This window comes from Camarhynchus parvulus, chromosome 1 (assembly GCF_901933205.1).
Source record: "Camarhynchus parvulus chromosome 1, STF_HiC, whole genome shotgun sequence".
NCBI lineage: Eukaryota > Metazoa > Chordata > Aves > Passeriformes > Thraupidae > Camarhynchus > Camarhynchus parvulus.
In genome coordinates, this window is record NC_044571.1 from 94,432,114 (window position 1) to 94,460,044 (window position 27,931).

Consider the following 27,931-nt stretch of genomic DNA (forward strand, 5'->3'; position numbering starts at 1 on the left):
ATTGCTGCGGGTGTGTGCTTACCCTTGCCTTTGTGTGCCTGCTAGGCTACGAGTGGAACTGCAGAGGGGGGTGATCTCTCAAGCCACTTTTCATGGGAGTGGGGGATGTGCCAACTGCCTTCCCAATCTTGTGTCCCCACGGGCGCTGTCAGCTGGCACTGCGTGTGCTACCGCATGGCCGCCGGGTGCGTCAGGCTCCTCCTTGGGCATCGGCACCGTGTCAGTTTTCAGCGTCATGGGCAGGTCTCCAGACAGGCAGGAGCGAGGACCTCCTCGAGTATCGTTTGCTGGCCTTTCCCCTTGCCTCAGAGCTATTTGTGGCACTCACAGACATGAAAATAACCTATCAAAGGGGGATGACTGTGCTGTTATCAAAGAGTGGGTTTCATCTGTCTCCTGAGAGAGCTGTCACGATGGTTGGTTTTTTCCCTATCACTTCTTTGAATTTCAGCTGTACAGTGGTGTTAAAGTGTAGGGCCAGGGACTGGCTGACTGTACAACAAACTGCTGGAGGCTCTTTGTTCCTTTGCTCAGCCTTGCATCAGTGAGACTGGCTTACTGCTCCTAGGGCATTAAAGCAAACAAGTAATATCACCTAGGGACAGATCAGCTACCGTGATCTGCTGGACAGAGACTCCCACAGCTCTGGCACTGGAAGTTCAGCCGCCTGGATCCAGCCTTGGGGAGATGTGAGGTCATGTTGTATGGTGAGCGGTGACAGGATGGTCCAGTTCAGCAGAAGTGTTTTGTCCAGGCTGGTGCTGTGGACAATGAAAACTGTGATAGTTTTCCTCAGACTTGGAGACTTGGTATAAGCTGAACGCTCTGCTCTGAGTGTTAAGAGCCGTACTGCTCCTAAGCTTTTGGTGCAGTGTGTATTCCGCCTGCTAGAGGCCAGCTGTCCTTGGTCTGGCATTCCAGATCATGCCAGGAGAAGCATATCTTATTTTTCCTTTCCCTTCCCATTTTTTTCAAGGAGGCTGAGGGCAGGGTGGTATTTTAGGAAGCTGTTCAGGGTGGACAGGGGAGCAGTTGCTGTGGAGGGGGGAACACAATACATGTTTCCATAACCACTTCCTGTTACTGAAGCACTCTGCTGGCTGCCACCTTGCCCTTTCCTGTGTTCTGCTTCCTTGGCTGCCCACTGCCATTGTCTGGGCATGGGAGTGTGCTGCAAGGTGCTCACTATCATCCAGCCTGGAAGTGCTTCTGTACCACTAATGAGCTGATCCATGGGCTGAGGTTAAAGTGCATCAGTTTAGGATGCAAGACATCAGAAGGATGTAGCTCTGTTAAACTAGTCCTTTTTGTTGCATCCAGGTATAGTCCAAGCAATTTAATAAAGCATGTCAATGAGTAACTCTCAGAAGCGTTGATGGAATTTGTGTGTGTCACACATGGAGCAAAGGTCTCCTGCATTGCTTGTTACCGATTAACTTGTCTGGTATTATGCAAGCTGCCTCTGCCAGCCGAGAACTACCTCTCCTCATTCACAGAGCAGCTCAGCTTGTAAAACATTACACAGCAGAAGTGCATAGCATGGCAATGAACCTTTCACTGAGGGCATTTCAGCCCTCTGCATTTCCCTCAGGAGTCTTTGAAATATTTTAATAAAGAAGCCATTGTTTCACTCAGTCGTACAGTAATTTTGCAATGAAGTCTTTTATTAGAGGCCCACACTGAGCTGCATAATCCAGGGTAAAATGCTTTTCAGTGTTTCCAGTGAAAAGTAATAAAAATTGAGTGGTTTGAGTGAGGTTGGCTTTAGCACTTTTTTCTCCCAAGTTTTCATCCAAGCAGTAGCTATTTTTGTCTGTCAGCTGGAAATTTCAGTCTCTCCTGGTACAAGATGATTTCTAGAGAGGTCTGTCAGATAATGGTTGTTATGATTCAAGTGCTTCTCCATTTAAACTTTCTGAGACCTTTTATCTAACAGCTGTGGGAACAGGTTGGAAAGAATCTGGAGTGTAAGAAAACTTTAATCTCACTTGGTTGTGGTTTTGCATACCAGAACATGTTAGCCAGCACTAGAATGCTGTCTCACGATGTTTCCTGGTGCTCTATATATACTTGTACAGAGAATTAAGTAACCCTTTTGCCTAGGCCTATCTGAAGGAAATGAAGAATTAAAAATAACATTAATAGATGGATGGATGTTAGAGATGTTGGTGATTTCTCTTTTAAAGATTATTGTATTATTCGGTCACGTGCAGCCTCATTTTGAGCGTAGGTTGTATAATTATTATACTTGTGGGCTAGACAGGCAACCTAAACCAGGAACTTGTTTAAACAGAGTTGTGAAATAGTTCACCTCTTGTGCTTCCACTTCTGGGTAAAATCCGAGGTCCAGTTACCCCTTGTTCTGCCAAGTCTGTAAGTGCCAGAGAGAAGAAGTTAATGAGTGTGAACCAAGCAGCTGCCAAAGCTCTTTAAGTTTCACCTGATCCTGAAGGTAATCTATGTGATAAATAGGGCTTGGCTTTTCGCACATGTTTGTGTTGAGCTGAGCAAAGCAATTTTGTGGAGGGGAGGTCAAGGTGGAGGGAAGGTGTGACACTTCTTGATAACTCATCTGAGGCCCAGTTTGTGTCTTTGAGACTGCTGCCTTCTTTCTTTCCCTCAGCATGTTCTCATTTTTTAACCAAAAAGCCCAGGTCCTTTTTCCATTTCTCCTTTTCCTTGAGCTGAAGCAGAGCAACGGTTGGGCTGCAACTCAGCTGCACCCTGGGCAAACTACAGCAAAGAAGACAATAAAGCTCAGGGGAACAGCTTATACAGCAAGAGCAGTAAGGGCATGCTGTAGTTGTACAGCCATGTAGAAGCTCAGAATATCCTTCACTTCTGGAGCAAGGGGCCCTGCACCTTATTTGGGGGGTAAGAGAAACACTGTTGGTCTAAAACAAATATGCTCTGAGATGCCCATAAATTTTTATGTGGTTTCCTGTTATTGACCTCAGCCATTGCAGCTCCCACCTCTCTCTCAGAGGTCAAATAGACAAATTATTATCTCTGCTGGTGCTTCCTGTGTAGGGTTTACCCCTTCCCGTCTCACTGCAGCTTCCTTCACTGACTACCATCAACCAACAGTAATTAAGAGGAGAATTTAAGTGAGCTGTTTTCATACATGTGTTGAAATATATATGGAACATGGGAGGAAAAACTCAAAGCCAAACGTGTTAATATGGATAGAAAACTGTGAATAAGGTTTCCTATCTGTCATAGATGCTAATACCATGGCATATACTGACACTAGAGTTTGTCAAGCTCTAGAAACTACTTCTTCTTTCGTAATTAATAATAGCTAATGGTTCAAAGCACAGTCTCATGCCACTACTGGTTTTGTGCTGTCTTAGCGCTGGGCTTAGACACTGTGTTGATCTTGTGCTAGCAGCTGTGCAAACACAAAACAGGATGGCACTGGTCACCTGAAAGGATGTTAGCTGTAGTCTAGGGCTCCTTGAAGTCACCCAGCATCTTCTGGTTTCAGTAAGAGCTGCATTCTTCCTCTTTGTCTTTAATCCCTAAGTGCACTGGCACATAGGCAGGAATGATGCATCCACAACTATTCCTGAAATACACTGACATATGTCAGCAAGTCTCTGAGCAAGAGGTATAATACCAGACAAGTTAATTCTCTCTGGAGTATTCAGAATTGCTAAGTGGGCAAGTTTCCTTCTACATTGGTGCCAGTTACTGCTGTTCTGATGGGGAGATACAGTGTGCCAAGACTATCCAGCCACAAACTGTGGGCTTCCTCAGGTAGCTGCCTTAGTCCAGCCATTGAACAGTAACTAGATCTCTGAGGTGTCCTGCCATGGCACTACATGGTTCAGCACTCAGTGGCAGTGTTGAAATCACTGAAAGCTGATGAGGCTTGAAACAAACTCTTGGCCTTTTAATATTGACTCATTCCACAGGGAAATGGAGCTTTCTAGATTCAGTGACATCTCTCAGAAGGTACTTTGAGCACTGTGCTTGGGGAATTTATGCCATTAGTTTGGTGGGATGGTATGTTTCCTGTCAGCACACTGAGCCACAATCCGAGTAGGGGGTAGGGGCTTGTGGTGGTGCATGCAAGGCCTCTGCCGGTAGTGCCTTCCATTGGTAATTTCTTTCAGGATCTTTTGTTGCTGTCTCATCTTCATAATTTTAGCACTCTTGCCATGTGCACCCTATTGGGTCTCCTGCTGAACATCACAGTTGCTCAGGAAGGACTTTAAATGATGGGTGCCTTCTACCTTTTTTGCTTCTTTGCTGCTTCCATCCTCACTTGAATCTATGTGGTTGGAAAACATGGTCTTGTCTCTATGCGATCACTTCCTCCTGTCTTGGCCATAACCTGGTAGCTCGTGAGGACCATGACTGTCCGTGCTTTGTGAGCAGGCTAGAGAGGCTGCTCAGCATTGGCAGTGCCTCTGGCTTGTACAAACACATGCAAACCTGGCTTTACTTAGATACTGCAGATATCTACGAGCAGCACGGCCCTTTCCAGTGTTTTTATCCAGAGCCTGGGACGTGTTTGCAGCTTGCACTGACACCTGTGGTGTACTTATGGTGTCTTGTTTCACCTTAGCTTGCTGCTTCAAGGGCATCCACAGCAACTACTGACTGTGAGGCAGGGAGCAAGGTAAGTGTGAAGTGCAGAGGCAGTGATCTTGATCACTCAGTGAGCTTCTTGGGATCCTCAGGAAAGCAGTACTTGCTGTCATGTTGGAGTTTGTCACGTCTGATGGGAGATGGGATCTTACACTTTATTTCATTCCAGTGGCTTTACCAAGCCATTGATGTGTTCTGATGGTGACCAAAGATGTTACTAGATAAGAAGTAGAACTCCAGGTGGGAGAGTTCTGAACTAATATGTTCAGCTCCAGCTACAGAGCAGTTGGTTTATGATGGGGACTGAGGAGATTCAATGAACTTGTACCTTCTTGTTAAATCTGCAGGTATCTGTGCTTCAGAAGTCAGTGATCTGACTCAGCACAGTAGTTACACATGATTTAAAAACAACATATTTTTGTTTTAAAGTAGTTTCAGAGTTCACCTATTTTTCTTAGAGTAAATAGCACAAAACTCACTTTCTTGGTATTTGTGATTGTGGTATAATGAACTACTGTCTTGTCCTCTCATTCCATCCTGTTTGGAATTCACATTTTTCTAATCTTTTATTTTATTGTTACGATTTCCAAATAGCTTCCCTTGCCCTTCTCTTCCACTGTATTTTCAGAGTTGAACATAACCATACACAATTTTTGAGGTGACAGTGTTAACAGCACACAGCGTAGTGTAGTGTTTATGTAATAAACACTGTAGTCTTTATGTAATAAAACCTTCCATTGCAAGGTTGGTTTTTTTTGGTGCATAGGGGTTTTTATCCCAGCTCTACTTAAGAAATTATTGTGGATAGTTGAAGTGCGTGTGTACAAATTGTTCTGTCTTGGGCCACCTGATTTGCTTTATTTCTTAAATTGTGTGATGCTTGGGAGAGAGGCAGGACTGATAAACCTGCCCTCTTTTTTTTTAACAAACTAAATCCTCTTCAGATTTGTGGGGGAAAATACACAGAACACATACAATATAGTAAATAAGTAGACTATCTTCTTTGACAACCAGTCTTCTTTCTGGAGTGCTTGTGGCTGAAAGGTTGGTATGAATCCATGGTTTCCATATGTTAATCTAATGATTTAGTTATGTGAATCAGCTGAGTGAACTGTAGCTGAAGTGTGGTATAGGTGTCAGGTGTTAGCAAGTGTCCTTCCTAACAGCATTGGTGAGCTCACGCAGATGTACAAACCAATGTTAATGGGCAAAAAAAGCTTTTTGTTTCCTTGTCTTGGATTAGAGCAAAATTTGGGAGAGAGAGTCCCCAAGGGGGCTCTGGTAGGAAGATAAATTCAATCGGCACCCCCCAACCAGTCCAGGAGAAAATACCTCTTTGGAGAAAAGTGGAAAAAAGCTGTTTATTAAACAATAGAACCTAACAATATTAAACAATAAAACCTCTTGCCGCTCTAAAAGAGATGACCAACTGAGAAAACCCCCCATCCCCGGGTTGCAGCCCAGCTCACTCAGTCTCTTATCAGTCCTTCTGGTGCTGGAATTGTCGCAGGCCAGGCCCGGCCCGGCCCGGTGGCCACAGGTGCGAGCTGCTGATGCTCCCCTGGGTGTTCAGTCCAGAGCAGGTTCCAAGAGGTCCAAAGAAAAGGAAAAGAAAAACCACAGTCCAGGGACTCTTCTTTGCCTCAGCCAGCTAAAACTAACTAAAAGCAAAAGGAGAACTCTCTGTCCTGCTGTCTGTCCGTCCGCAGACAACACAGTCCTGGAGCAGGAATGTGGGGGAGTAAGTGCAATGTCTGAGGGAAAAAAAACTGTGCGATTCTTCTCTCCCCCCTTTCACTCTCTGCAACAAGTCTTAAAGGTGCAAAACTTATTATTATTCAGCATAAACAAATGAGACGCTTTGGGGATAAAAGCATCATATAGTCAACTCAGGACATTCCTACTTGTGACCTCAAACTGAGTTGACACGTAAAAATTTATCAGACCTTAATGTTTAGGGAAAGTGTTCTGGTGCTGAAACTTTGGGTCAGCAAAGATTCTGGATCATGTGCCTGGATGCCTACTCTGACCAAGGAGATAGAGTATTGTGGTGGTTTTGGTGAGAGGGCTGTGTGGAAGGCACCAAGATTCCTGACAGGCTCTAAATGGATACAGGGATGGAAAAGGCTTCCATCTCGCAGCTGCCGGTTTTGGTTCTGCAGAGATGAGGAAGGACTGAAAATTACTTTCACCTTTCTGGTGATGGATGAGAAGTGAATCTGTGAACTCAGCCCTTTTCTTGATAGTGTGTCACCTTGTCAGCCCCCTGGCTTCTGCCATGAAGGAGACTAACAGGGTCTCTTACCAAAAACTGCCAGCCCAGAGGAACAAGGGGAATGAGAGTTGAGGTACTATTTCAGTGCTGGGATTTCTTTGAGGCTGCAGTTCTACCTGTGTGGAGTGCTGCTACAGCCCAAGGTGTGCCTGGGTCTGGCCTGTAGACAAAAGTTCTGACTCCAAAGCTGCTCAGCAGGCACCTCTCATCAGCACTGCTGTTTGCATTGTTTTCTGGACAGAAAGAGTTAAATTGTAAGTGCCTGTAATTCTTACACTTGGAATCTTCAGCACACTTTGTGCCTGTGCAGGGCCCTGTGTTAATACCAAGATCTTTTGCTCTCCTTTGGAAAACTGGCTGTCTCACTTGATTTGCTTCCCCCTTTATAATTTTGCCTGGCCTTTCCGTGCTCTTAGGGCACACATTGTTCAGATGATACTTGCTTGTTCTCAGCCAGGGCATTCAACTGGATTTTGTTATTGCATGCTGTATTAGCTCCTGAAACTTTGTGGTAATGCGTGGAAGTGCTCCGAGAGAGCAGCCAACTTCATTAACGTGAGTTTTGCTGCGAGTGAGTGTGACTGAAGCAAAACTTGATGGAACTGAAGCAGCTCTCAGCTCCTCCTCAGTGAAGCAGTTTATGGGTCAGAGCCAGAAGGTCATGGTTATTCACCTGTTGTTACTTCCTGAGCATTATTGCTATTTGTCCCTGAACAGGAGCTAGAGAGGGCATAGCTGCATGCTGCAAAGCAGATAGGTGGTTCCTGGGGTCTGCAAGGGGAGTATTGATGTTAAATTAGATCCTGTCTCACCCCTGGGAAGCAGTGAGCACACCTGAATGTTAGCATCATTGGAAAGGCATTTGGGTGGCATCTGTGAAAAGTGTTGGTTGGTTTCAGATAAGCTTCTGGTGTGGATTTGTACTCTGTCACCCTTGGGTCCTGTAGAGATCAGAGGTGTGCTTGGCTTAGAGAGGCTGACCTTGCCCTTGGTCAAATGTGAGACTTGTTCAGATATTTTGTACTGGCACATCTCTCCTTTCTGTGGTTTGGACTATGCTCAGACCGTGGGAAAGAGAAGAACTGTATTTCCTAAAATAGAGGGTATTTTGGAGTATCTAACCCCCATCTGGATGCTTGATGCAAGTTATCACCAAGTCCCCTTGGATCCCCTTGGAAAAGGACCTGGTGCTTTTAGAATGGGGGTTCTTCAAGGTGTGTTCAGCTGGGGCCTCGTAAGATAGGGGCACCCCAAATCTCTTGGTAGTGCTGAAATCTTGGTTCTTCTGAAGTCTTGATTCTTCTCATAATACCATACCTGTGGTCATGGGATGGGTGACTAAGTTCTGGTGGTTCTTATCCAGCTCTTACCCAGTTCTTATCACTGCTGTGCTCGCAAGGGTGAGGTTCTTAGAAGGATCCTTTCTGCATACCACAGATCTGCCAGCTCTTAACTGGTTTTACTGGCAGCTGGGTGGCAGCTGACCCATATAAAGATAATTATACTTAAAGAGAACATACAGGCACCTGGTTTTGCACAGTATATGAAATGTAGTGTTGCTTGTTCTGGTGTCTGAGCCTTGTCAATACAGTCTGTGTGGGTCTTGAACAATCCACTAAAAGCTAATTGAGGAGGAAGAGGTTTTGCACAGGTTTTAAGTAAACTGAGGACATGCAGTCCAGCCTGGAAATATTGGTTGCACAAAATCAAGGGGCCTTTGGAGACTAAAATAGCACAAATCCTTTTGTTGCTAGTGTCAAGTGAGCAGGCATTGGGCAAGGCCAGCATTCACCTGTGTCACCTGTGCTGCAGGGGTGGATCACTACTTAAATCCCAGGGGTGACCATGCAGCTCCAGCTGAGGCAGCCCAGGTCGGGGGTGGAGGGAAGTTGACTCAGCTCTATTGAACCTGCTCCATGGCAGGGAAACAGGCCTGTGGTGGCAGCAGTTGTATCAGCACCCCGGGCTGAGGATGGACACAGAGTTATTACCTAGGAAGAAGCAGATTCCACTGCACTTGGCCATTTTCTTTGCTCTTGGCACAGCTCCCCCACCCATGCCGAGGGTTGTGCCTGGCCTGTGCTGGACACCTGCCCTTGGCCAAGCTGGGAACAGAAGTCCAGAAGTGCCAGTGCTCAGAGCTGTAAAATTGATAGCTGGTGTGTGCTAGTGCAAGTGTTCGTGCAGACACAGCCTTAAAGGCTTGTGTTGTTAAATATATGTACATGTCTCTCTCTCTCTGCTTTTTGTTTTACTAGTGCTTTTGTGTGTCTCTCTTATTAAATGCAGGTGTCCCATATAACAAGGGAGATAAATTCACTTTAATGGCTACAATTATACTTAACTATGCTGAGTCAATCTGGCAGAAAGAACAGCATGTTCAGACTGGCAATTTAAAATGTAATGTCCTATTAGACAGTAAAGAAAGCAATGCCTTCCTGAGGAGAGTGGATAGAGCACAGATTAAAATAAGGAATCTTGAAGGCATGGTTTAATTTGGATTAAACCATGGATTTGGTGAGATGTCACACCTTGAGGCCCTTGCCCTGCCTGCAGTCCTTCTGTCCCCAGGGCTGTTGACCAGTCCCAGCCCAGATGAGGCTGTGTCAGTGCCACTTGTGAAGGGTTGTTTTGATGTCAAGGCTGTTGTGTATCCAAAGCACTGGTGCCACTGGGTGAGCAGGGTGCCCAGCTAAGAGTCTACACCTGCTTGGGGTGGGGTGGGGTGAGGTTTCCTTGGACTTCGGTAGTTTGGGAATTTTTTTGACCATACTGCAGTCTTCTAGTGCTGTATCACTAGTAGGTCTGACAATACAGTAGGATTTCTAATGGGGGAAGGGGACATGTCTGACCAGGTGCACTTACTTACTGCCTTTTTTGGGGCGTGTGGTCCTTTGGTAGCAGAGTTGTCCTGAAGCCTGGAAGCAGGTGGGACTTTTCAGTGGGCAGCTGCAGGGTATGTAGCTAGGATAGCTACTGCCCTTCCTGCCTGGTTAATTAGTGATCTGAGCAGCCATTCTGTTTTCACTGATGTGGGACGAGAAAGTGATTGGGGTGGGGATGTTGGGTAGAACATTAGGGTGAATTGCCTAATTTCATATGCAATTCCTAAGAGTATGTTGCATGAGCCCTTTTGGACATTTGCTCACTGAAGGAAACACAAGTTCCTTTAAGTTTTCCACAGTGGTTGTCCCAACCCTGGAGTAAGTCAGACTCTTTATTAATAGGCCATGCTTAGACTTTGCACTCATAGAGAGAATTAAAAGGCAGTAAAGTACCTGACCATGAGTTGGGTCTTATACAAATAAAATTGGGAAATTTTTTTTGTTAGTTGGTTGGTTTGGGGCTTTTTGTTGTTGTTTTGATTTTTTTTTTTTAAATTGTCACAAACTGTTCACCCAGGAAGGGAATTGTAGGGGCAGTTGATCCTACCAAACCTTGAGCCATGCAACAACATGCCCACCCAGAATGGTAGCAGTAGGAACCTATCAATTGCTGGGAGCCAAAATGGCTCAGCTTTCCTGCAGTTTTTTGCAGGTGGAGTTTCCATTAGGGAGTATTTTAGGGCTCTCATCACAGCTTTTTAAATCCTTGCTCTAAACATACAGCAGCAAAAGAAAGAGTTGAAGGTGCGATTTCTGCTGGCACCTGCTCCTTGGGAACATGGAACAGCTAAATGGGTGCACTAACCACCACAGCATACCATAACCACACTTTTCCTTCTAGCAGATGGCAAAGAGTTCAGCATCTTGCTTCTCCAGGACTCTGTGTTCCACTTAGGAAGTCTTTATCAAGCCACTTGCTCTAGGCTAGTCCTGTTGTGTCACTTTACATGGAGACATTCTCCCTGGTAATCTGCATTATGCAGCACAAAGCGAGCCTGACTCCTGCACAAAGCCAGCTGTCACATTTTGTCATCTCTGAGCAGCCCCAGCAGGCAGAGCCTGCCCTCAGCCCTGGCCACTGGCCCAGCAGTAACACAGAGCAAGTGGCTGGCCTGAAACTCTTATGGCTTCAGTATGCAGCCTCCCTTCTGGCTGCTGGAAGCTTTAACCTGCACTGAGGATGGACAGTTTTGTCTGGAACACAGAGCCTGTGCCTCCAGAGGTGGAGCACGTGCAGTAAGTGGGAAGAGACTTTTTGGGATTCTGACAGGCACAGGCAGGTGTTCCACAGCAGCATCTCATGTGGGGTAGGGAGAGGGAAAACAAGTAATGAACAGACCCCAGCACTGATGTGTAACAGTTCAATGTTTCAAATGTTTCAATCATTTCAACTCCTGTGTGCTGAGACTGTCTGGGAATGATAATGATCCCCTTTTCTGTTTGAAATAGGTGCAGTACTTCTTCAAGATTCTGGACAACTAACAGGACTGCAACAGACACGCACACAGAACTGTGTGTTCATTCATTTATTTGTCCAATGTTTCAACCTGACTGAAATACAAGATCAACAAGAGCACTGTACTCCTGGCTATTATTACATGTTAGAACATAGAGTTTTGCACTTTAGACAACATTTAACACCATTCTATGGGGTACTGCATTGCTTTTATAAAGTTTAAAATAAAGATTTATTTTCAAACATGTGACTTTGGTTTATTTCATACATTACACTTTCTTGCAGAAAAAATAAAATTGTACAACTGCATAAATATAAAATTCTTCCACCATGAAAATGGCTAAACATTCAATAAAGACATTAGCACCACAGTGTGCGATGCCTTCAGCAGGAAAAAAAAAAAAAAGAAAATATACAAAGCAGAGTTATGCCTATCACTGAGGAGAGTGATAGCCTGACCCAGTCTCTCACACAACATACTGGAGGATAAGGGAAGAGGTGGAGAGAGAGACAGCATTCGCTACAAAGCACAGTACACAATCACCTATTCTCTTTGACTTCACTTAAGTTAGTTTCCCTGCCACCCCTCCAAATAAAATACCCTAACACCACAAAAAAGCCAGAAGCCTTATGGAGTGCTGTTAAATATCATCTCACAGGTGGGCCTTTCTTTGAAAAGGAACAAAATAATGAGGTTTCATGCCAGTTCTAGTCCCATTGAGTATTTACACCTTGGACAGCAAAAGTCTTTGCTCACAAGAAGTAGAAAACAGATACAATACATGGCTTGAAAAATGACCAGAGTATGCACCTATAGTACTGTACACTAAATAAAATACACAAGGCAGCAATACTTAGGGGCCAGAAACACTGCTTACTACAAGTCAGTTATGGAATCATAATTTACAGTAAAAATGGGCATGTCCCAAGGCTCAATTTTGTCTTCTTTTGTCATTTACAGTAGAATAAATATTTGTTGCTATTGCTACACTTTGTTTACATTCTAACCTAGTAAATGCAGAAAGCTAGTGTAAAGCATATAGATTACGTGTAGGTCCCATACGTATGACAGTTTGTTCAAGACTAGTAGGTTTTCTTTTTTGTTCTTTTTTTTTTTAACCTTTTTTAAATGGCTAGGAGAAGGAGGAGGGGGGAAGAAGAGGGTTGTGCTTACGATCAGCTGCTTTTTATGTCAAATTTAATATCAAAGCGTCCCTGGAAGCGGTCCTTGTCGCTGTAGACGATGTTCTGCCCATAGGCCCTGCACTCCACGCGCACCTCCATGTCGTAGGTCAGGTTGCTAAACTGCACGGCCACCAGCGGCTGCAGGTACCGCGGCTGCAGCAGCTTCCCGTAGTAGGGGTAGTACTGCAGCCCGAAGCCAGGGTAGCCGCCCATCCCGTAGTACTCCACCGTGCCGATTTTGTCTGCATCTTCCTCGCGCTGCAGGGGGAAGAGGAGGCACAAGCAATGACAACCACCCAAACTTTGGCAGCCCTCAGCTGTATCAGCAGCCGATTCTCAGCGAGACTGTGACCTCCCATTTGGTCAGCGCTGGCCCCCACTGTGACAGTACGAGAGCCACCAGTGGTTTCAGGACATGTCAGCGCACATCAGCCAGGAAAAGGGCTTTGTGCAATTGTACCACAGGACACCCTGGTGGTTTCTAACTGTGTAACTGGCTGAAGCTTTAAATTAGGCAGGCTTTGTCTACAGAAACTTTGCTGTTTCTCAGCCGCTTTGCACATGCCAAGTATGAAATATCTTCCATGGAGGCCTTTTTTTTTTTGCCTCAGCACAGCACTTGGAAACCAAATGGCTACTTTTGAAGATACTTTTAACGATCTTGCCCTGCTTTTACCCCACTCTGTGAAGGTAGCACTAACTCATCCATCAGCAGGGTTTTGAGAAACTATTGTTAACCCAAGTAAGAACCACTCCATTAGTCTATGGAAAGGCTGGCAAGGGGATAACTAGACTTGGACAAAGGCTCAGGTCATCCCCTGCAGCTTTCCCAACTCTGCTCTGTCCCATTTCCAACTCACCTTGGCAACACAGTGGACAGGGATGAGATTTGGGCTGTATTTTGCCATAACCTCAGGAGGGAGGCTTTCATTGACTGGAGCCTAGAAGAAATCCAGAACAAGGGGACGTTACACACTGGACACTCCTCTGCAGACTCTGGACCACCTTTGCAGCAACAAAGATCAACAGTACTGAACACACACCGTTAACTGGAATCTCTTCTAAGCACAGTTCTGAGGCAACAGCTCTCAGTGGTTCTTGGGACAGACAAGTAGTGTAACACAACTGGAAGCAGGGGAACTTGACCCAAGTAGAACTGCTGGCTGTTCTTACAGCTTCACCTGCTGTGGATACAAGCTGGTCAGGCTGGGTTTAGCTCCATGGTGCCCCTGGGGAAAGTGTTTCATGGCAGCGTCTATAGCTAGTGGGGCTTGTTTTTGCAAGCTCAGGCAGTGGCAGGATTGCACTGGTGCAGGATTTGCCACCTGCCTGCCAGGTGTGTGCAATCAGGACTGGAAATGCACAGGAAAGAACAAAGTGTGGCAGTCTCACCCTGACACTGCTGAACTTCAACACCACCAACAAGGAAGGACAAAAGCTCTGGGTATATCAGAGAAAGGTGTGAGTGCCAACTCTCATAGTCCAACTACTAACCCAGCTGGTCTTTGGTTTTTTAAAGTGCAGCAGTGTTGTTTGACAACATGGCAGTTTCAGATCTGCTTTACAAACATTTTTCCCAATGCAAGAACTATGGAGTCTCTGCTGGAGTGTGGAACCACAAATAAATTCTGCCTTGGATGCGCTGTTTCTAAATGAAATCTGCAAAGTCATTCCGTGACCAGACCCTGCTGTCTAATGCAGTCTTGGAGGTCTCCAGAGCTCCATTGCAAAAAAAGAGAGGAACACACCAAACCCTTCTCTTTCCCAGTCATCAAACATGCACATCTCATGTCACCCTACAGCCACCACAGTACATTCTGCTAAAATGTTTCCACCACGCATCAGATAAACCAAAAGATTGTCCATTTTTGTAGCACAGGACAAGCTCTCTTTGAAGGAAAACATTCTTCAGGACTCGTTAGACGGCACCAATTCCCATCCTCAAGTGCCCTGACAGATGGGAGTGAAGGTGGCCTAGAACGCCATTTGCACTGTTCTCCATCCAAAAGACAGAGTGGCAGGTTTTGCACACCACCTTATTCAACAGCACACGTTTTGCCGCTGAATTCTTAGAAGAAATTTTTAGTATTTTAATGCACTGGGGAAAAAAAACCAGAAGGAAAAGCCATGAATACCGAGATTAACACCCTTCAGCACTACTGCAGACTTCCCTTTGGGTGAAGGGCAGAGCAACCAGTTAGGAGAGATATCCTAAAGCCTCTAGAAACTACATTAAATTAACTAAAGACCTCCTCACCTTTCTTGCAGCTGTGCCTGACTTTCAAATGTAGTTTACTCTTTCGAGCCTGTGTTTCACTCTGGTATTTAATATTAGCATTTCATAAATCAATTAAGCAGTTATGGCAAGGCAGACAAGACTACACTGCCTAAGGAAAAGAATTGAGTGGATCACGGCATGACAAAATGTACTGATGTTACTACAGACAGTGTTGGTCTGGGATGGTGCCATGGAAGCATACAGGAATTTAAAATGGAATTTATTATTTGAAGAAAATGCCCCTTTATAGCAACTCCAATAGCAGGCTCAGAAGTTACCAGATAAATAACCAGGAGGTTGCACTGTGAGGTTCAGTGCTACTTGTTACCAACTTGCAGTGCACACCTTTCACTGCTTTTCAAGCAAAAGCATTTTTGAAACAAATTAGTCAAATTGTCTCACAGTTTATCCTCTGCAGCAAGGGTTTAATACTGATCTCTTTCCGGAACCAAAAAGCAGGCACAGCAAATCTGCAGCCAACCCTCCCTCCTGATCAGGAGCTTTGGCTAAGAAGGGAAGAAAGATACTTGCCTGAGGTTTGAAGCCAATAATTCTGTTGAGCTTGACAAGGATGCATGGTTTGCCATCCTTGTAGCCATAGGTGGGATCATTTAATCCAGAACAGTTTCCCAGCCATTCACGTCTGAATTTGCAGACCTTCTTCTGGCCCTGCGCATCATTATATGGTCCTCTCTCTTTGTATTCAGTAGGTGCCTCTGTCACAGCAGGGGAAGGAAAACACAACCACATGCATTGAGATCTTGTGTGTGTCACTTACACTTCCATGGGCAGGTGGGATTTCCCTCACCAGGGCAGTTAAGGCACTCCACAGACGGACGCCCAGCCCCCCCAACACAGGGCTGCTCCCAGACCAGCAAGTTTTATGGAGCTTTGTTTTATAACAGATTTCTTCCAGAATCATCTGGCTCAGAGACCATTTTTTTCTGGGCAGCTTTTACAAGTGGGTTCCCCTCAGATTTGATACAGATGTATTATGAGGTGAGAGTCTCATTCGCATGACTACAAATAACCTATTAAGGGTAAACACCTCCCAGATGTTTGACTGTATGGCACAAAGAGGACCAACACTAGCTTTAGCAAAGCCATCAGTAAAACCCCTGTGGCTTTCAGAGAGAATAAGGTCAGTGCCATCTTCAGAGTCAGCTGAAGAGTGAGTTCTCCAAGCGAAATGTGGGGGTTCCCAACCCTCCAACAAGCTGCTAAGTATGGCCCAGTGTGGTCTGCCCAAATTAAATTAATGAGCAGTGTTAACACACATGCTGCTGGAGCAGCTGAAAACCAAGACCACCACTGCTCAACCTCAGCTTCTGGTAGACCTGACAGAGGCATCATTCAGTCCTCAGCTGTAGGAAACAATCAAGACTTACCTCCACAGTCCTGAAACACAATGTTTTCAGTTTGTTGCTCATCACTGTAGTCCCTTAAGAAATTATCCAGGTTCCTCACATAGGGTTCATAACTTCTGGGATCAGAAGCAGTAAAGGCAATTTCTGTCTTTTGAACCTGGGGGACTTGAGTCAGTCCTAAGAAAAGCAAAATCAGGGAGAAAACCTGAATTAAGTACACCTCAAAGCTGCACAGCCTCCAGGTGATACCAAGAACATAACTCCTAATAATAATCTCTATTTTTCAGACCTAAGAACTTTGACAAAGCAGCTTAAGCTGACTGGAGGAGAGGTTCTCTTTCCAGCAACAGTCCTAAAGTATTTATCACAGTGTTTGTGTCAGGTAAAAAGATAAAAATCACAAAATGGAGAACTGAGGCTACAAAGTCTAACCTTCCTTCAAGAAAAAGTGCCAACCACAGGTCCACTGTGCACTTCTGCCTCCTCCTCGAGGACAGAAGGGAAGTGGCGTGTGAGACCAACCACACAGAACATAAGTATCCCTAACAGGCTGCCTTCAGTGTTTGCAAACTCTGTGTTTAGGATACAGCACAGCTCTACACTCGTGACCTCCTGCAACAAAGACAAGAGGTTTCCCAAGCCCGGTCACACTCTGCCAGCTGGAATCCATGTGGCCTTTGTGTGTCTCCCCTGTGGGATGCAGGGCAGGAGACATTCTCTCCCTTAGTAAATTCAGCTGCCTGAGCACTTCCTCCTCTCTTTTCACTGCCTAATTGGGTATTTCTGACTGTAAGAGAGCACAGAAGATGATTTTATCAGCAGCTCATCACCAAGGAGGTGAGTAGGAAATGCCACCACACAGAAGAATTGTTTAAAAGGCTCTCCAGATTCTGGGCTGTGCAAACCAGCTCAGATTTAAACTATAATAATGATGCATGGAGAAGAGATTATAAACAAGAAATGCCTACAGATAATGAAAAGCACAATCTTCCTTTGCTCTTCATTGTGGAACTTGGAAGTAGTGGCTCCTATGCAATGTTTAGGTCACATTTTAATTGAAAGTATTGATGCATGGCTAACACTTTAATTCAAGTAATGGGAACCAAGTTCATGCTGCTTTTGTGGCAGCGACTGTAATTATTAAGAGCCTGACTTCAGTTCAGTTTGTCCTCTTCATTTTAGCAAGATGAAGAAAAGGAGCAAGGGAGCAGCATTTGCTTTGACACCTTTCAGAACAGGCCTGTTGCCAAGAAGCTCCTCTGGTGCAAAACTCAGGCAGCTTAGGCGGCTGGCCCCAACCCACAAGAGCTTGTGACTCCAGCAATTTTTCCAAAGCCACTTGAGTGCTTCTGCTCAGTCCCTTCACAAACCAACTCACCACTCCCTCCACCCCCTGCCACTGCCCACTAACTTGGAATTTGTAACCTAGGACAAAGATTACCTTTGTTCCCCTAAACACAGCTCCTGGTCACCAAAGATTGCGAGAAGTCCAGCAAGGAGCTCCGAGCTCCGGTGTTTCAAATTTAATTCCTGAAGCAGCTTTTAACTGCTCAAAAATCCCTCTGCTACAAATGGACCAGGTTGAGTTTACAAGTTTAGAAGCAATTCTCTATTCCTCTAGCAGAATGACATGCTAACCTCCAAAGTCAGTGGCTTTCAACTCTTTTTTGAGCAATTACTCATTTTCTTGCTTCACAAACAGTTTATATATAGAAAAAATACGCCAGTTTCCATTTTAGTAAGGGACTTCAAACGCATCCTGCCAAGCCCTTCTCATGTTACCACTCAGCTGGGAAGAACAGACTCAGTCACCTGAAGTGGCTGTCTGGAATTGCAGCAGAGGCAGGCCAGGCCTTAGGTCCTTTCCCAGGTCTGCCTTTTCCAGAGTTCAAGTTACAGGTGACATCCATATTCACATACATATTCAAGTGTATAAATACAAAACAGAAAAAAAAATCAAGGAAATGTGGCCAGGCTTGTTAAGTTCCAGTCAGGCAAGTGAAGTTGTTAGTTTTGCTCAGGACCTCCCCATCTCTGTTTCTTGTCTTGGCCAAGGTAACACATAGGACACCCACACAGGCCGGGCAAAGCCGATGTGAAGGTCAGCAATAATCCCTGTGGTTTGTAAAAGCCACCCAGTAGAAGATCCCTGTTCTCTCTTTAAGACAGCCTGGCCACTGATAGATGAAGTCCAAAGTCAACCCTCTGCCCATCAGACAAGTGACTTGGCTGGAGAACAGACTGCCATCCCAAAGCATCCCTGTCTTGCAACATCTCCACAGAACTGCCATGAAGTCCAGGCAGTACGTCCAAGCAGCTGCTCCAGCAGCCAGCACAAAGGAACCACTGTTCCTGCCAGGTAGCCCATGGCCCAAGTTGGGCTGTTTTCTGCCTAATTGGGAGCATTTCCAGGGGATGGATGAACCAGACTAGACTAGACTTTGGCACACGAGTGGTTGCTTTGTTTAGGATAGGAGCAAAGTGGAGATCAATCTTCCCACTTACAAAGTAAGAAAGACAATCTTTATGAATATTAAAGACTTGTAATATCTTTATCCTAATTAAAAAACTGTGTTACTGGCTTCTACCATAACCTCCATTCTCACATGCCTGCAACTGACTGGATGCAAAGCCCTAAGCCCTGATGTATCATTTCCTTCTGTACATCCCATAGCCAAACTAAAAGCTGCAGTGGTGTTAGCAGAGCAGCACTATCACTGAAACCTTAAGCAATCTTGTGTGGAAAACCAAGCATGTTGTACAATGGCAGAAGGTAACCTCTGCAGAACACTAGCATTTCTGGAACATTCTCTCACCCCCACTTGGCAACTTAAGCAAGCAGGATGAGAAAAAATGCTTAAAATTGAGCCCTTGCAGTACTACCTGGCATGTATTGCTAGACACCCAAGGAACCGTGTGGCTGGCATAAATGAAGTTTTCAGGGGCTGCATGCACATGAGGAAGCCATTCATGAGCAAGTCCTATGGGGGAAAAGAAACAAACCCACAGGTGCTTTCAGAGCCAGAAGTCTAACAACCCTCTCCCTATCCTCAGACTATAATCTGTATGACACAGCTCTGCATCTCAAGCTATTACAACAGAGATGCACCATGGTGTCACGTTATGCTGTTCTTTCCACACAAAAGAATGAAGTAACTCATTGCTAAAATAATGACAAATTAGAAAATTGCCACAACTGGCACTTCAGAGTGCCTTGTTAGGAAATAAGACTCTCACCTTCACTTGGCTGACACTGTCCATGTAAATGATGAGCAACGCCTTGAGTTGGTAATGGACACTACCTTTTGTTGGCTGTAACTATACAAGGACATCAAACACCAAAAAAACCCCACGTAAAGTCATTTGGATTATTTTCTTCAGCTACAGTTCCACTTCCAAAATGCCACTGCAGATTAAAATTCTATTTATTCAAGTTAATTTAAAAACAGTTTTCCACATAGATTTTATCATTCTAAGCTGCAATAGCAAGACTTCAGGAGAAGTATCCTGAGGGTAAAGAGGAAGAAACTACAAGTGGGAAGTCAGGCTTATTATTAGGAACAGTTGTATAAGGCCGTAGTAACCACTCTTGCTCCATCACATCGTGCTCATTTCCAAGTACCATGTAATCTTTGTTCCAAATGAGTATGAACACTCCTGAGATGACACAGACAACAAACTGAATGATCACTACACCCTCCCCCAGCTCACTATGTGAGGACAGATTTTAAAAGCCACCATATCAAACAATGACTTTCCAAGCTTGCAGTCAACCTCATCCCCAAAGTGCAAAAAACAGGTGTGAGTTTTCTGCAAATGCAGCAAAACCTGCTTGGCTGCAACATCCTGGAGACTGAGATTTTCCCAAGCACAGGTGCTGCTGAGATGAGAGAAGGAAAGAGGTGCAACTTCCCACGAGGCAGTACGCTCTCCTTTGAAGTCTCCCTGCTACCTTGCTGCTGCTGTCCAATCTAAATAAGCCAAGAGGGGAACACACACCAAAGCAGCCTTTCTATGATGCACTCACTGCCCAGCAGAGCCTGAAGCAGGAACACCTGAAATCCCCTGGCTGGAGCAGGGATTCTTCCTTCCAGCCACCACTTACAAAGCTTTGCCTCAGGCTGCAGCGAGCTCTGCCCCCTCAGCCAGCCTGTGACGGAATGCTGTTCCACGGGATGCACACCACAAGATGGCATGATACACAGCCCAATTTGTATTGGGGTGGGGAGGGGGAGAATGAAGCATTCTTTTTTAGGGATGCTTCTTAAGAGGCAATATCCTCATCCTTCACTAGTAGCAGGGTAAGTCCTCTGTGTTCAAAGCAGAGTCCGAGCCCGCAGCACAAGTGAAACTGGGAGCTGGGGCTGTCGCAATGGCAGGGCTGATGGGCAGGTGAACTGCACTGTCCCTTCCCCCACCACAAGACAAAAGAAAAAAAAATAGTGTAATGGAAAGGTACAATACTCAGCTTGCCCTGAAGCCCTGTATAACATTCCTGTTGTGTTCAATGCAGAAACCAATTACCATATTAATGACACTTGGCTACAAAAATAGCACTTTATGGCTTTCAATGTTATACCCATGTCAATAACTCAATACAACACCCTGTAGGTTCTGCTGCTGTTATGAAATCTGTTGTATTTCAGAACAAGAATGATATTATAGCAGCCCCTACAGCATTTTCTCTTGCGATCCTGAAGGCAAGTTAGTTTTCCCTTTCTCAAAGCATTCTGAGCTGACAACAGTGACTTGCCCAAGAAGGACAGAACACTGTAACAAGAATAAAAACAGCTTTTCTGGCTCCCTAGAAAATCCAGGGCTTTATCAAGCTGCCAGTATACTTACTTGGCTCACAAGTTTTCCCACAAGAACCAGGAATTAGATTTGCACAATATCCTACTTTATACAGTTCATCATTTGCAGGTGTCTCAGATCACAGAAAATTCAAGTTTGGGGCTCACCACACATGTGTTTCTTGACAGAACAGCAGCTGTGCTCGCAGCACTGGGGAGAACCCTGCACAGCCAGAGAATACAGGGATTGCTGAGCCCCCTAACAGCAGCACAGTGTGTCTGTCAGTGTCTCTGAAAGTCTGCATTAAAAGGCAATTTTGGACTCGCAGTTTCGCGGCTGCTGCGCTACAGGACAAGGAATGTACTGGATACTAAGTGCCAGCCTCCGCCATGCCCTACACCAGCTTGTCCATATCTGTAGGAAGTGCTGTCAAGTGATGCTCTGCAAAGGATCCTGTTCTATTTATTAATTATTTCTTTGAAGTTTTATGCGTATGTCATTGCAGCTCCGTTCAAATGCCTTGTTTACTGGCTCCCCACTGTCCCACACATTCAAGGAGGTGGATTTTGTTCCCCTTGATTTCAGTACCCATTATAAAAGATTCCTGACAAACTTGTCATTGTTCCTCCATTTTGATTTCTGCAGTACACACTACAAGAGTGTCTTAAAATTAAATTCCTTTCCTTTGTCAAAAAAAGAAGCCCCAGAATAACTGGTGCAGTATGCAATTAAGATATTTATAAAAATCCTCTGCAGGCTGAAGTCTTTCACAAAAATTTTACCAGAGTTGCTTTGAAATTGTAATCATAAACTGCTGTTTCATAGAAAGCAATCAGTTTACGTAGAACAGGTAATTATGTGATATCTGGCAGAACAGCAGGGCTATCTGGGTGAGACCTCAGATCCATGGGTGCCTTTGTTAATTATTTCATGAAGGGGAAAAATACATTACTGAGTAACAATTACCCCAGCATTAGCCATGTTGGCTTTTCAGATGCAGCCAATGGCTCTGGGCAGTATCACTGACGGTCTTTCCTGCAAATGTCAGGGTCCACTGCACAGATTAAAAGTGCTGCTTTCAGTGCTTAAGACAGCATTTGCCCCAGCCATGGTGGTGGCACATGAAGAAGTATAACACACTAACACAGGAGTTCCAGCCTCTGTTCTGTGTTTAAAGCATGTTGGTAGAAGAGCAGTTATCTGGAAAAGATGACTTAGCTGAGCTGTAGCACCATTTGGTGACAGTGACATTCTCTGTGTTTAGGGCAGGGATTCACAGCACAGCACTACAGGCAGTGGGGCTGCAAGACAGCGCAGCATCAGGTCCAACTTGTGTAGCTACAAGCCATCAGCGTCACAATTGTCACTTAAATACCACTGTTATTAAAAGCTTCTGAACTGTTTCACAGAGCAACTGGAGACGGATCGTTAGGATGCCCAGTGCCAGGCAGCCTCAAGGTCATTTGCAATGTGGGAGAGCAGCAGTTGCGCAGCTCCCCCTGCGCTCCAGCCGCTGGCTGCGGCGGGAGTCAGTGCAGCGCAGCCTGGGCAGGCGGAGCGCAAACCTGCGGCAAGGGCCACGCGCTCCTTCTGCCCTACCCAAGGCCAGCTAGCCACAGGCACAGCTCAGGCATCATTTTGAGCAGAGATTTCTATGTCTGTGAGGACAGGTCACACATCAGCAGCTACCAGACCCATCCAACCCTCCCTTCACCTGCCACGCCAATCGGTTGCAATTCCCACTAGTGAGTGCCACAGCATTTCTAGAGCACAGGGTACTCTGGTGTTGGATAAAACAATTCCATGAGCACTCCCAGAACTGGTACTAGTACGCCGCTTCCACTGATAGAGCCAACATTTTATCTTTATCCCTTCACTTACCCATGTGAACAGAGTGGTTCTGAAGAAAGAAAAACCGAACCCAGCTTCCTCATACAGCCTGTTCCCAAAAGTGAAGCCTTTTAGCCACACCCCATCACTTCAGCTTAGGGGAAGGGAAAACCAAAGCAGGTTCAAGTTCCTTACAGAGAGGAGACACTTTTCCCATGATGCAACCTTTAATTCTAGCAGGATTTTCTTCAAGCCCCAGTACTGTTAACACAGAAGGAGGAGAACATACCCACCCCCTACAAATATGTGTTGCAGCAACGACACGCTTATTTCATCCTCCTCCTTGAGGTGAGTAACCAACCCTGCCTTCCCTGAACAGCTTGCATGAAGTCAAACACAGGCCTGCTATTTAGTTACCTGGAGGTGCCACTCGATCCTGGTATTTGGGCTCAAATTCACTGACAGTGAGCAACATCACTTGGATGGTCCCGATGAATATACCTGCCAGGCAACCGTAGAAGATGACATAGAAGAGGAGGATCTTAACTGCAAGAGAAAACAAATACAGAGGAATCAAATCAAGCCGTCATGCTTCAGCACAGCACTTCCAACCTTTGCGGCTTGCAAGGAGGTGCCCAGCACACAAAATTCAGATGTTGCAAAGACATCTATTTAACAGTGAGATTATGCCCTGATGCAGACAGGAAATGAAAGGCACTCCAGTTTGGTGGTGGGGAAACATGAGCCCCTGAATGAATCTGTGAATCAGGGTTTGGGCTTACAAAATATAAAGACTAAACCATGTTCCCCCACACCTTCAAGGATCCCTTGGCTGACCCAGCACCACCAGCATAGGCCCTTGCACTTGCCAGGGTCAGTGATCCAAGTGCCCCACAGCAAGCATGGGTGTGCTTGAAGGATACTCATTCCACATAGCTCTGGGCTCAAAGCTATTTCCAGAAGCAGTACCAGTAAGTGTTTCATTCACATTTACAAGCCGTTGTAAAGCCTGATCTCATCTAGTAATTCAGGCCATCACCTCCAAAAAAGGACAACGGGTAAAGAGTTCAGGCCCAATTAACTTCAGTACTCCATCTCAAATGTAGGAAAGTACTCTTAAGGTGTCAAAATACTGCACATTTACCAGGCTTGTGTACCTACAAAGACACTCTTGCACTGCTCATACCAATTAGTGAATTACATAACAATGAAAGACTAAATGTAGCTTCAGTCTAAAAGGAGCGATGTCTAGAACCATCTTGAGGGGGGACTGGGAAGACCAGAGAAGAATGGAGCTGCAGCCCAGCTCTGGGTATCAATTACTAGTTTACAAGGATTATCTGAACAGATTAACTGCAAGGTAACATGCTGTACTACACATCACCAGGCCACCTACAAGGGTAGGCCAGCCCATGCCAAGCAAGTGTATTGCTCATCAGGCTGCAGGGACAGGCAGGAGCCAAAGACAACTTGAGAGCAAGCCTACTTGATATCTCAGACTGTCCTCATCTAATCACAAACAAAACAGATGTAGTTTATTTTAAACACTTGAAGTGATGAGTTACCAGAGAAGGGGAGTAAGTAGTGGGTGGAAATATTCCTCCTCACTCCCCAGCTCCATCAAAAAAAAACCCTACATCATTAAAGAAGCCCCACAATGAAAGCTGGCATCTGGTTGTTCTAAGTCTATGAAAGACAGGCAAACAGGAGGGCCACCCAGAGAAACAGAGGCTGAGGGACACGATCAGAAAGGCACTCCATCCTCTTGTCTTCCTTGCGTGCACTGGAGGTAGCCAGGGCTGGAGGGCAGAGCTGGGTGCAGTAACGTGGTGCTCCAGGAGTTAAAGCACTCTTTGGTATCCAGGCAGCGTAAAGCAAATGGCCTTGACGTCAGGGATGTGTGGAAATTTTTTCCAGAGCACGGTCATAGGAGGTGCTGTTGTAACAAACCAAACACTAATGCTGTTGTCTGCAGCATAATGCCTTTGAGTTTTGTAACATCAAAAGGCAAACGCTGGGAGGTAGCTTATTTAATCAGGTTGCCAGCCAGGATGCTCTAAATGCCAAAGACACCTTAAAGGTCAAAACCACTCCAAGGTCTCAGAAAATACACAGTGGGTCTAGAAATCGAGCACCACGGGGTTGAAGGAAAAAGCTTCTTGCAACAGGTAGGCTTATAAAAGAAGAATCTAATCGTCAGCCTGCAGATCAACTCAGCAAATGGAAATCAGTCCTAGGCAGATAGGTACGGACACTCTGGGAGAAGGACCTGGTTCAGCCTCCGCATTTAAAGCGCTGCGCAGTTGCCTGGTAGCTCAGAAGCAGAAAATACCTCTCCATGCGCACCCACAACCCCATTCTGCTCACGTAAAGATACGGCAGAAGCCTGCTCTAGTCCACCTGCCAGAGCTGCCGGCTCTGGACGTGGCACCGCCGAGCCGATCCATTACAATAGGAGCTGAGATGAACATCGCAAGGGTGGCAACACTGGCTGTGGTTGGCAGCAACTGGAAGGCTGTTATTTGCGTAAAGAAATTAAAAGCCTCTTTAAGCTAAATGCAATGAATACAGCACAAGCATTTATGAGAAATGCACATAGAGCCATTTCCTTCTTGCAGAGATATTAAAAGTCAATTGCTCTTTCTCAGCGGAGTAAAACTCGCTTAGTTTCATTTATCCAGGGAAAACAGAAAAAAGAAAAAGCCTCTGTAAGGTCTAAGGCAGGTGAGAGCTGGGAGGTCAGGGTCCCCCGACGGCGATGCTCCCGGGCCGGGCCAGCCATCGGGAAGGGAAGGAGACCCAAGGACAAGGTGCCCTCGACAAGGTCGGCCCGACCCCGCCTCACCCCCGGACCCACCTGGAGCCGCACTCGGGGGGCAGCTCTCGCCGGCCCCCGCGGGGCCCCAGCGGACACCGAGGAGAGAGGGCAGGGGACCCCGTCCCTGCCTCAGTCACCCCGCGGGGACACCCTGTTGGCAGCCCCCCCCGCCCCGGCCGCAGCCCCGCCGCAGCCGGCGGAGGCGGAGCACCGGGGCCGTGCTGCAGCGCCCGCCGCAACGCCGCCCCCCGGCCCCGCACTCACACCAGCTGCCCCCGGTGCGGCCCAGCAGCTCCTTCTTCTCCGAGTTCCAGATGAATTTCTTCCAGTTGCCATCACCGTCCTTGGCCTTCCCGCGGGCCATGGCGAGCAGCGCAGTGGGCGAGCGGCGTGCAGAGATCTGCAGCCCTCAGCAGGCAGAGCGGCCCCGGAAGGTGCGGATGGGTGCGCCCGCCCCGGCGGCGCCGGCCCAACGGGGCAGAGCGGGGGAGGCGGCCGGGGGGACGCGGGAGTGGCAGGGGGAGCGCAGCGGAGGGCACGGGGCACGGAGCAGCCGCGCTCCCCGCGCAGCGCCCCTTCATATACACCGCGGGCTCCGCCCTGCCCGCGCTGCCGCCAATGCAGATCCGCCGAGCGCTCCGCGGGCGGGGCCCGGGGCGGGCGGGGCGCGGTGGGGGCGCGCCGGCGGCGGGAGCGTCAAGGAGGGGGCGGGGGGCTGCGGCACCGGCACCGGGGGAAGGGTGGGTGCGGGTGGGCCGCCCACTGCTCACAGGAGCTCCGACCTGCTGGGCTGGGCAGATGCGTGCGTGCTACTGCGGGGGTGCGCGTCCCTTGCCCGGCTGTAGCTGCGGGCGCGTGTGCGCGCACCCGCACACCTGTGCGCGCGCTGGTCCGCACACGTGCCCGCCCGTTCCCGGTATTCCCGCCCCGCCCGCTCCCTGCGGTCCCTGCTCCCCGCAGCGGAGCCGGTCGGCCGGGCGCTACTGAGCACCGTCCCTCTCCTGTTCCTGGCGCCTCGCGTGGCCGCCCGGCCCGCCACACTCCGGCGGGCTCACGTGTAACGCGGCTGCGGAATAATGAGCGCCGACGGCGCTCCCGTCCCGGCCCCGCGCTCCACCGCCCGCGCCCTGGGAGCGCCAGCCGGGAAGGGCGGGCAGGTGGCAGCGGGCCTTGTCCGTCCCCTGTGGCGGAAGGGACGCGACTTGCACATGAGACAGCCGCCGCCCTTGCGGGGTGACCTTCAGGGCGCTGCACAAACGCCACAGCCGCCTCGAGGTCGGGGAATACCCAGCCGCCGGCCGCGCACCCCTGGCCCGGCCGGGTGGGGTTGGGGGGCTCTCTGCAGAGACACCTCTGTCATCACAGGTAACCAATGTGCCTTGGTCCCCTGGTACCATTACAGGACAGTTAAATTAAATCTGTGCATCCAAGCATACTTGGGTTTACTTCTGAACTTCCTGTTGGGTTGTAATATTGTATCCCATGTATTTTCTTACCCTTGATACATTCTCTGAACTTTAGGTCCATCTTTTTTTTTTTTTTTCCTTAAGGTCTGGGGTTGCAATGAATGCACATAAGATGAGCCTTTCCATGGTACTATCTAGCAGGTGCACATTCTGGCAGTTCCCTGCAAGAATGACCTAGCCTGGAATCAAGGACCACCCAAACTCAACATGCTCTTCTCAGGTCTCAAGAAGAAGTGGTCTGGCCACCATCATCACATGCCCTTCCTAAGCCATTAAAGCTAGCATTTAGGGAACAAGCCATAATGAGGCACCCTTCTCCTGGCTACAACCCTGAACCAGCCCCTGAAGCAACGGAGGGACCTGCTTTTTTAGGCCCTCAGTCTTACTTTGCTGGGGCTACTCTAGGTCCAGGCAGGCCAGATACTCTCAAGGTTACAGCTACACTCATGGCAGCAGCTAAGGATGGCTTCCTTAGCTTTAGGCATGCTGCCAGACTTCTCAAAGCCATGAAGGCTTATGGGTTAGAGATACATGGAGGTTGTGTGCCTAGAAGGCCATGTGTGTTTAATTGGGAGTTTCTGGTTTGATGAATACACCTTGATACATTATACATGAAAGGGAGCCAGGTGTGCCACACAGATTTTCATCCTGGGTTAGGAGAATCAGCTCTCAGTGGTGTTTATGTGACAGGAAAGAGCCAGAGAGCCATGGGGAAGAGGATAATTGGAATCTCTCTTTTCTCCTTGGTGTCTGGGTCAGAGCTGGTCTTTTAAAGAGTCCTGGTGATGGTAGTTGATAACAAAAGCAAACACAGACAGCAGTACCTGATACCCAAGCGATCATCTATGCTGCAGGGAGGGCAGTATCAGTTACAACTTAAGGCAGCTGTGATTACAATCAAGCCAATAAATACACAAGCACTGCTGAAGGAAAAACCATCCATTTTTGACTTCCCAGACCACTGTGCAGTCGCTGCTCTTG

The 27,931-nt window shown here is 47.0% G+C and overlaps 2 protein-coding genes across 7 annotated transcripts in view; one reads left to right on the top strand and one right to left on the bottom strand.

Moving 5' to 3' along the window:
- The window catches only part of NME7 (NME/NM23 family member 7), an 89,208-nt gene extending 77,867 nt beyond the window's left edge, over positions 1 to 11,341 (top strand). For all 6 annotated transcript variants that reach the window (XM_030948993.1, XM_030949080.1, XM_030948908.1 and 3 more), the window contains one exon: positions 11,206 to 11,341. In XM_030948993.1, the coding sequence (XP_030804853.1) occupies positions 11,206 to 11,238 (33 nt within the window). In that variant the 3' untranslated portion in view covers positions 11,239 to 11,341. The remainder of the gene's footprint in view (positions 1 to 11,205) is intronic.
- On the bottom strand, positions 11,268 to 26,039 carry ATP1B1 (ATPase Na+/K+ transporting subunit beta 1). The gene is made up of 6 exons (XM_030949305.1): positions 25,749 to 26,039; positions 23,084 to 23,212; positions 16,064 to 16,219; positions 15,207 to 15,391; positions 13,258 to 13,338; positions 11,268 to 12,655 (listed from the first exon to the last, which is right to left on the bottom strand). Exons 1-6 carry the CDS (start codon positions 25,846 to 25,848, stop codon positions 12,389 to 12,391), a joined length of 918 nt encoding a protein of 305 aa, XP_030805165.1. The 5' UTR covers positions 25,849 to 26,039; the 3' UTR covers positions 11,268 to 12,388.
- Between the last annotated feature and the right edge of the window lie 1,892 nt (positions 26,040 to 27,931).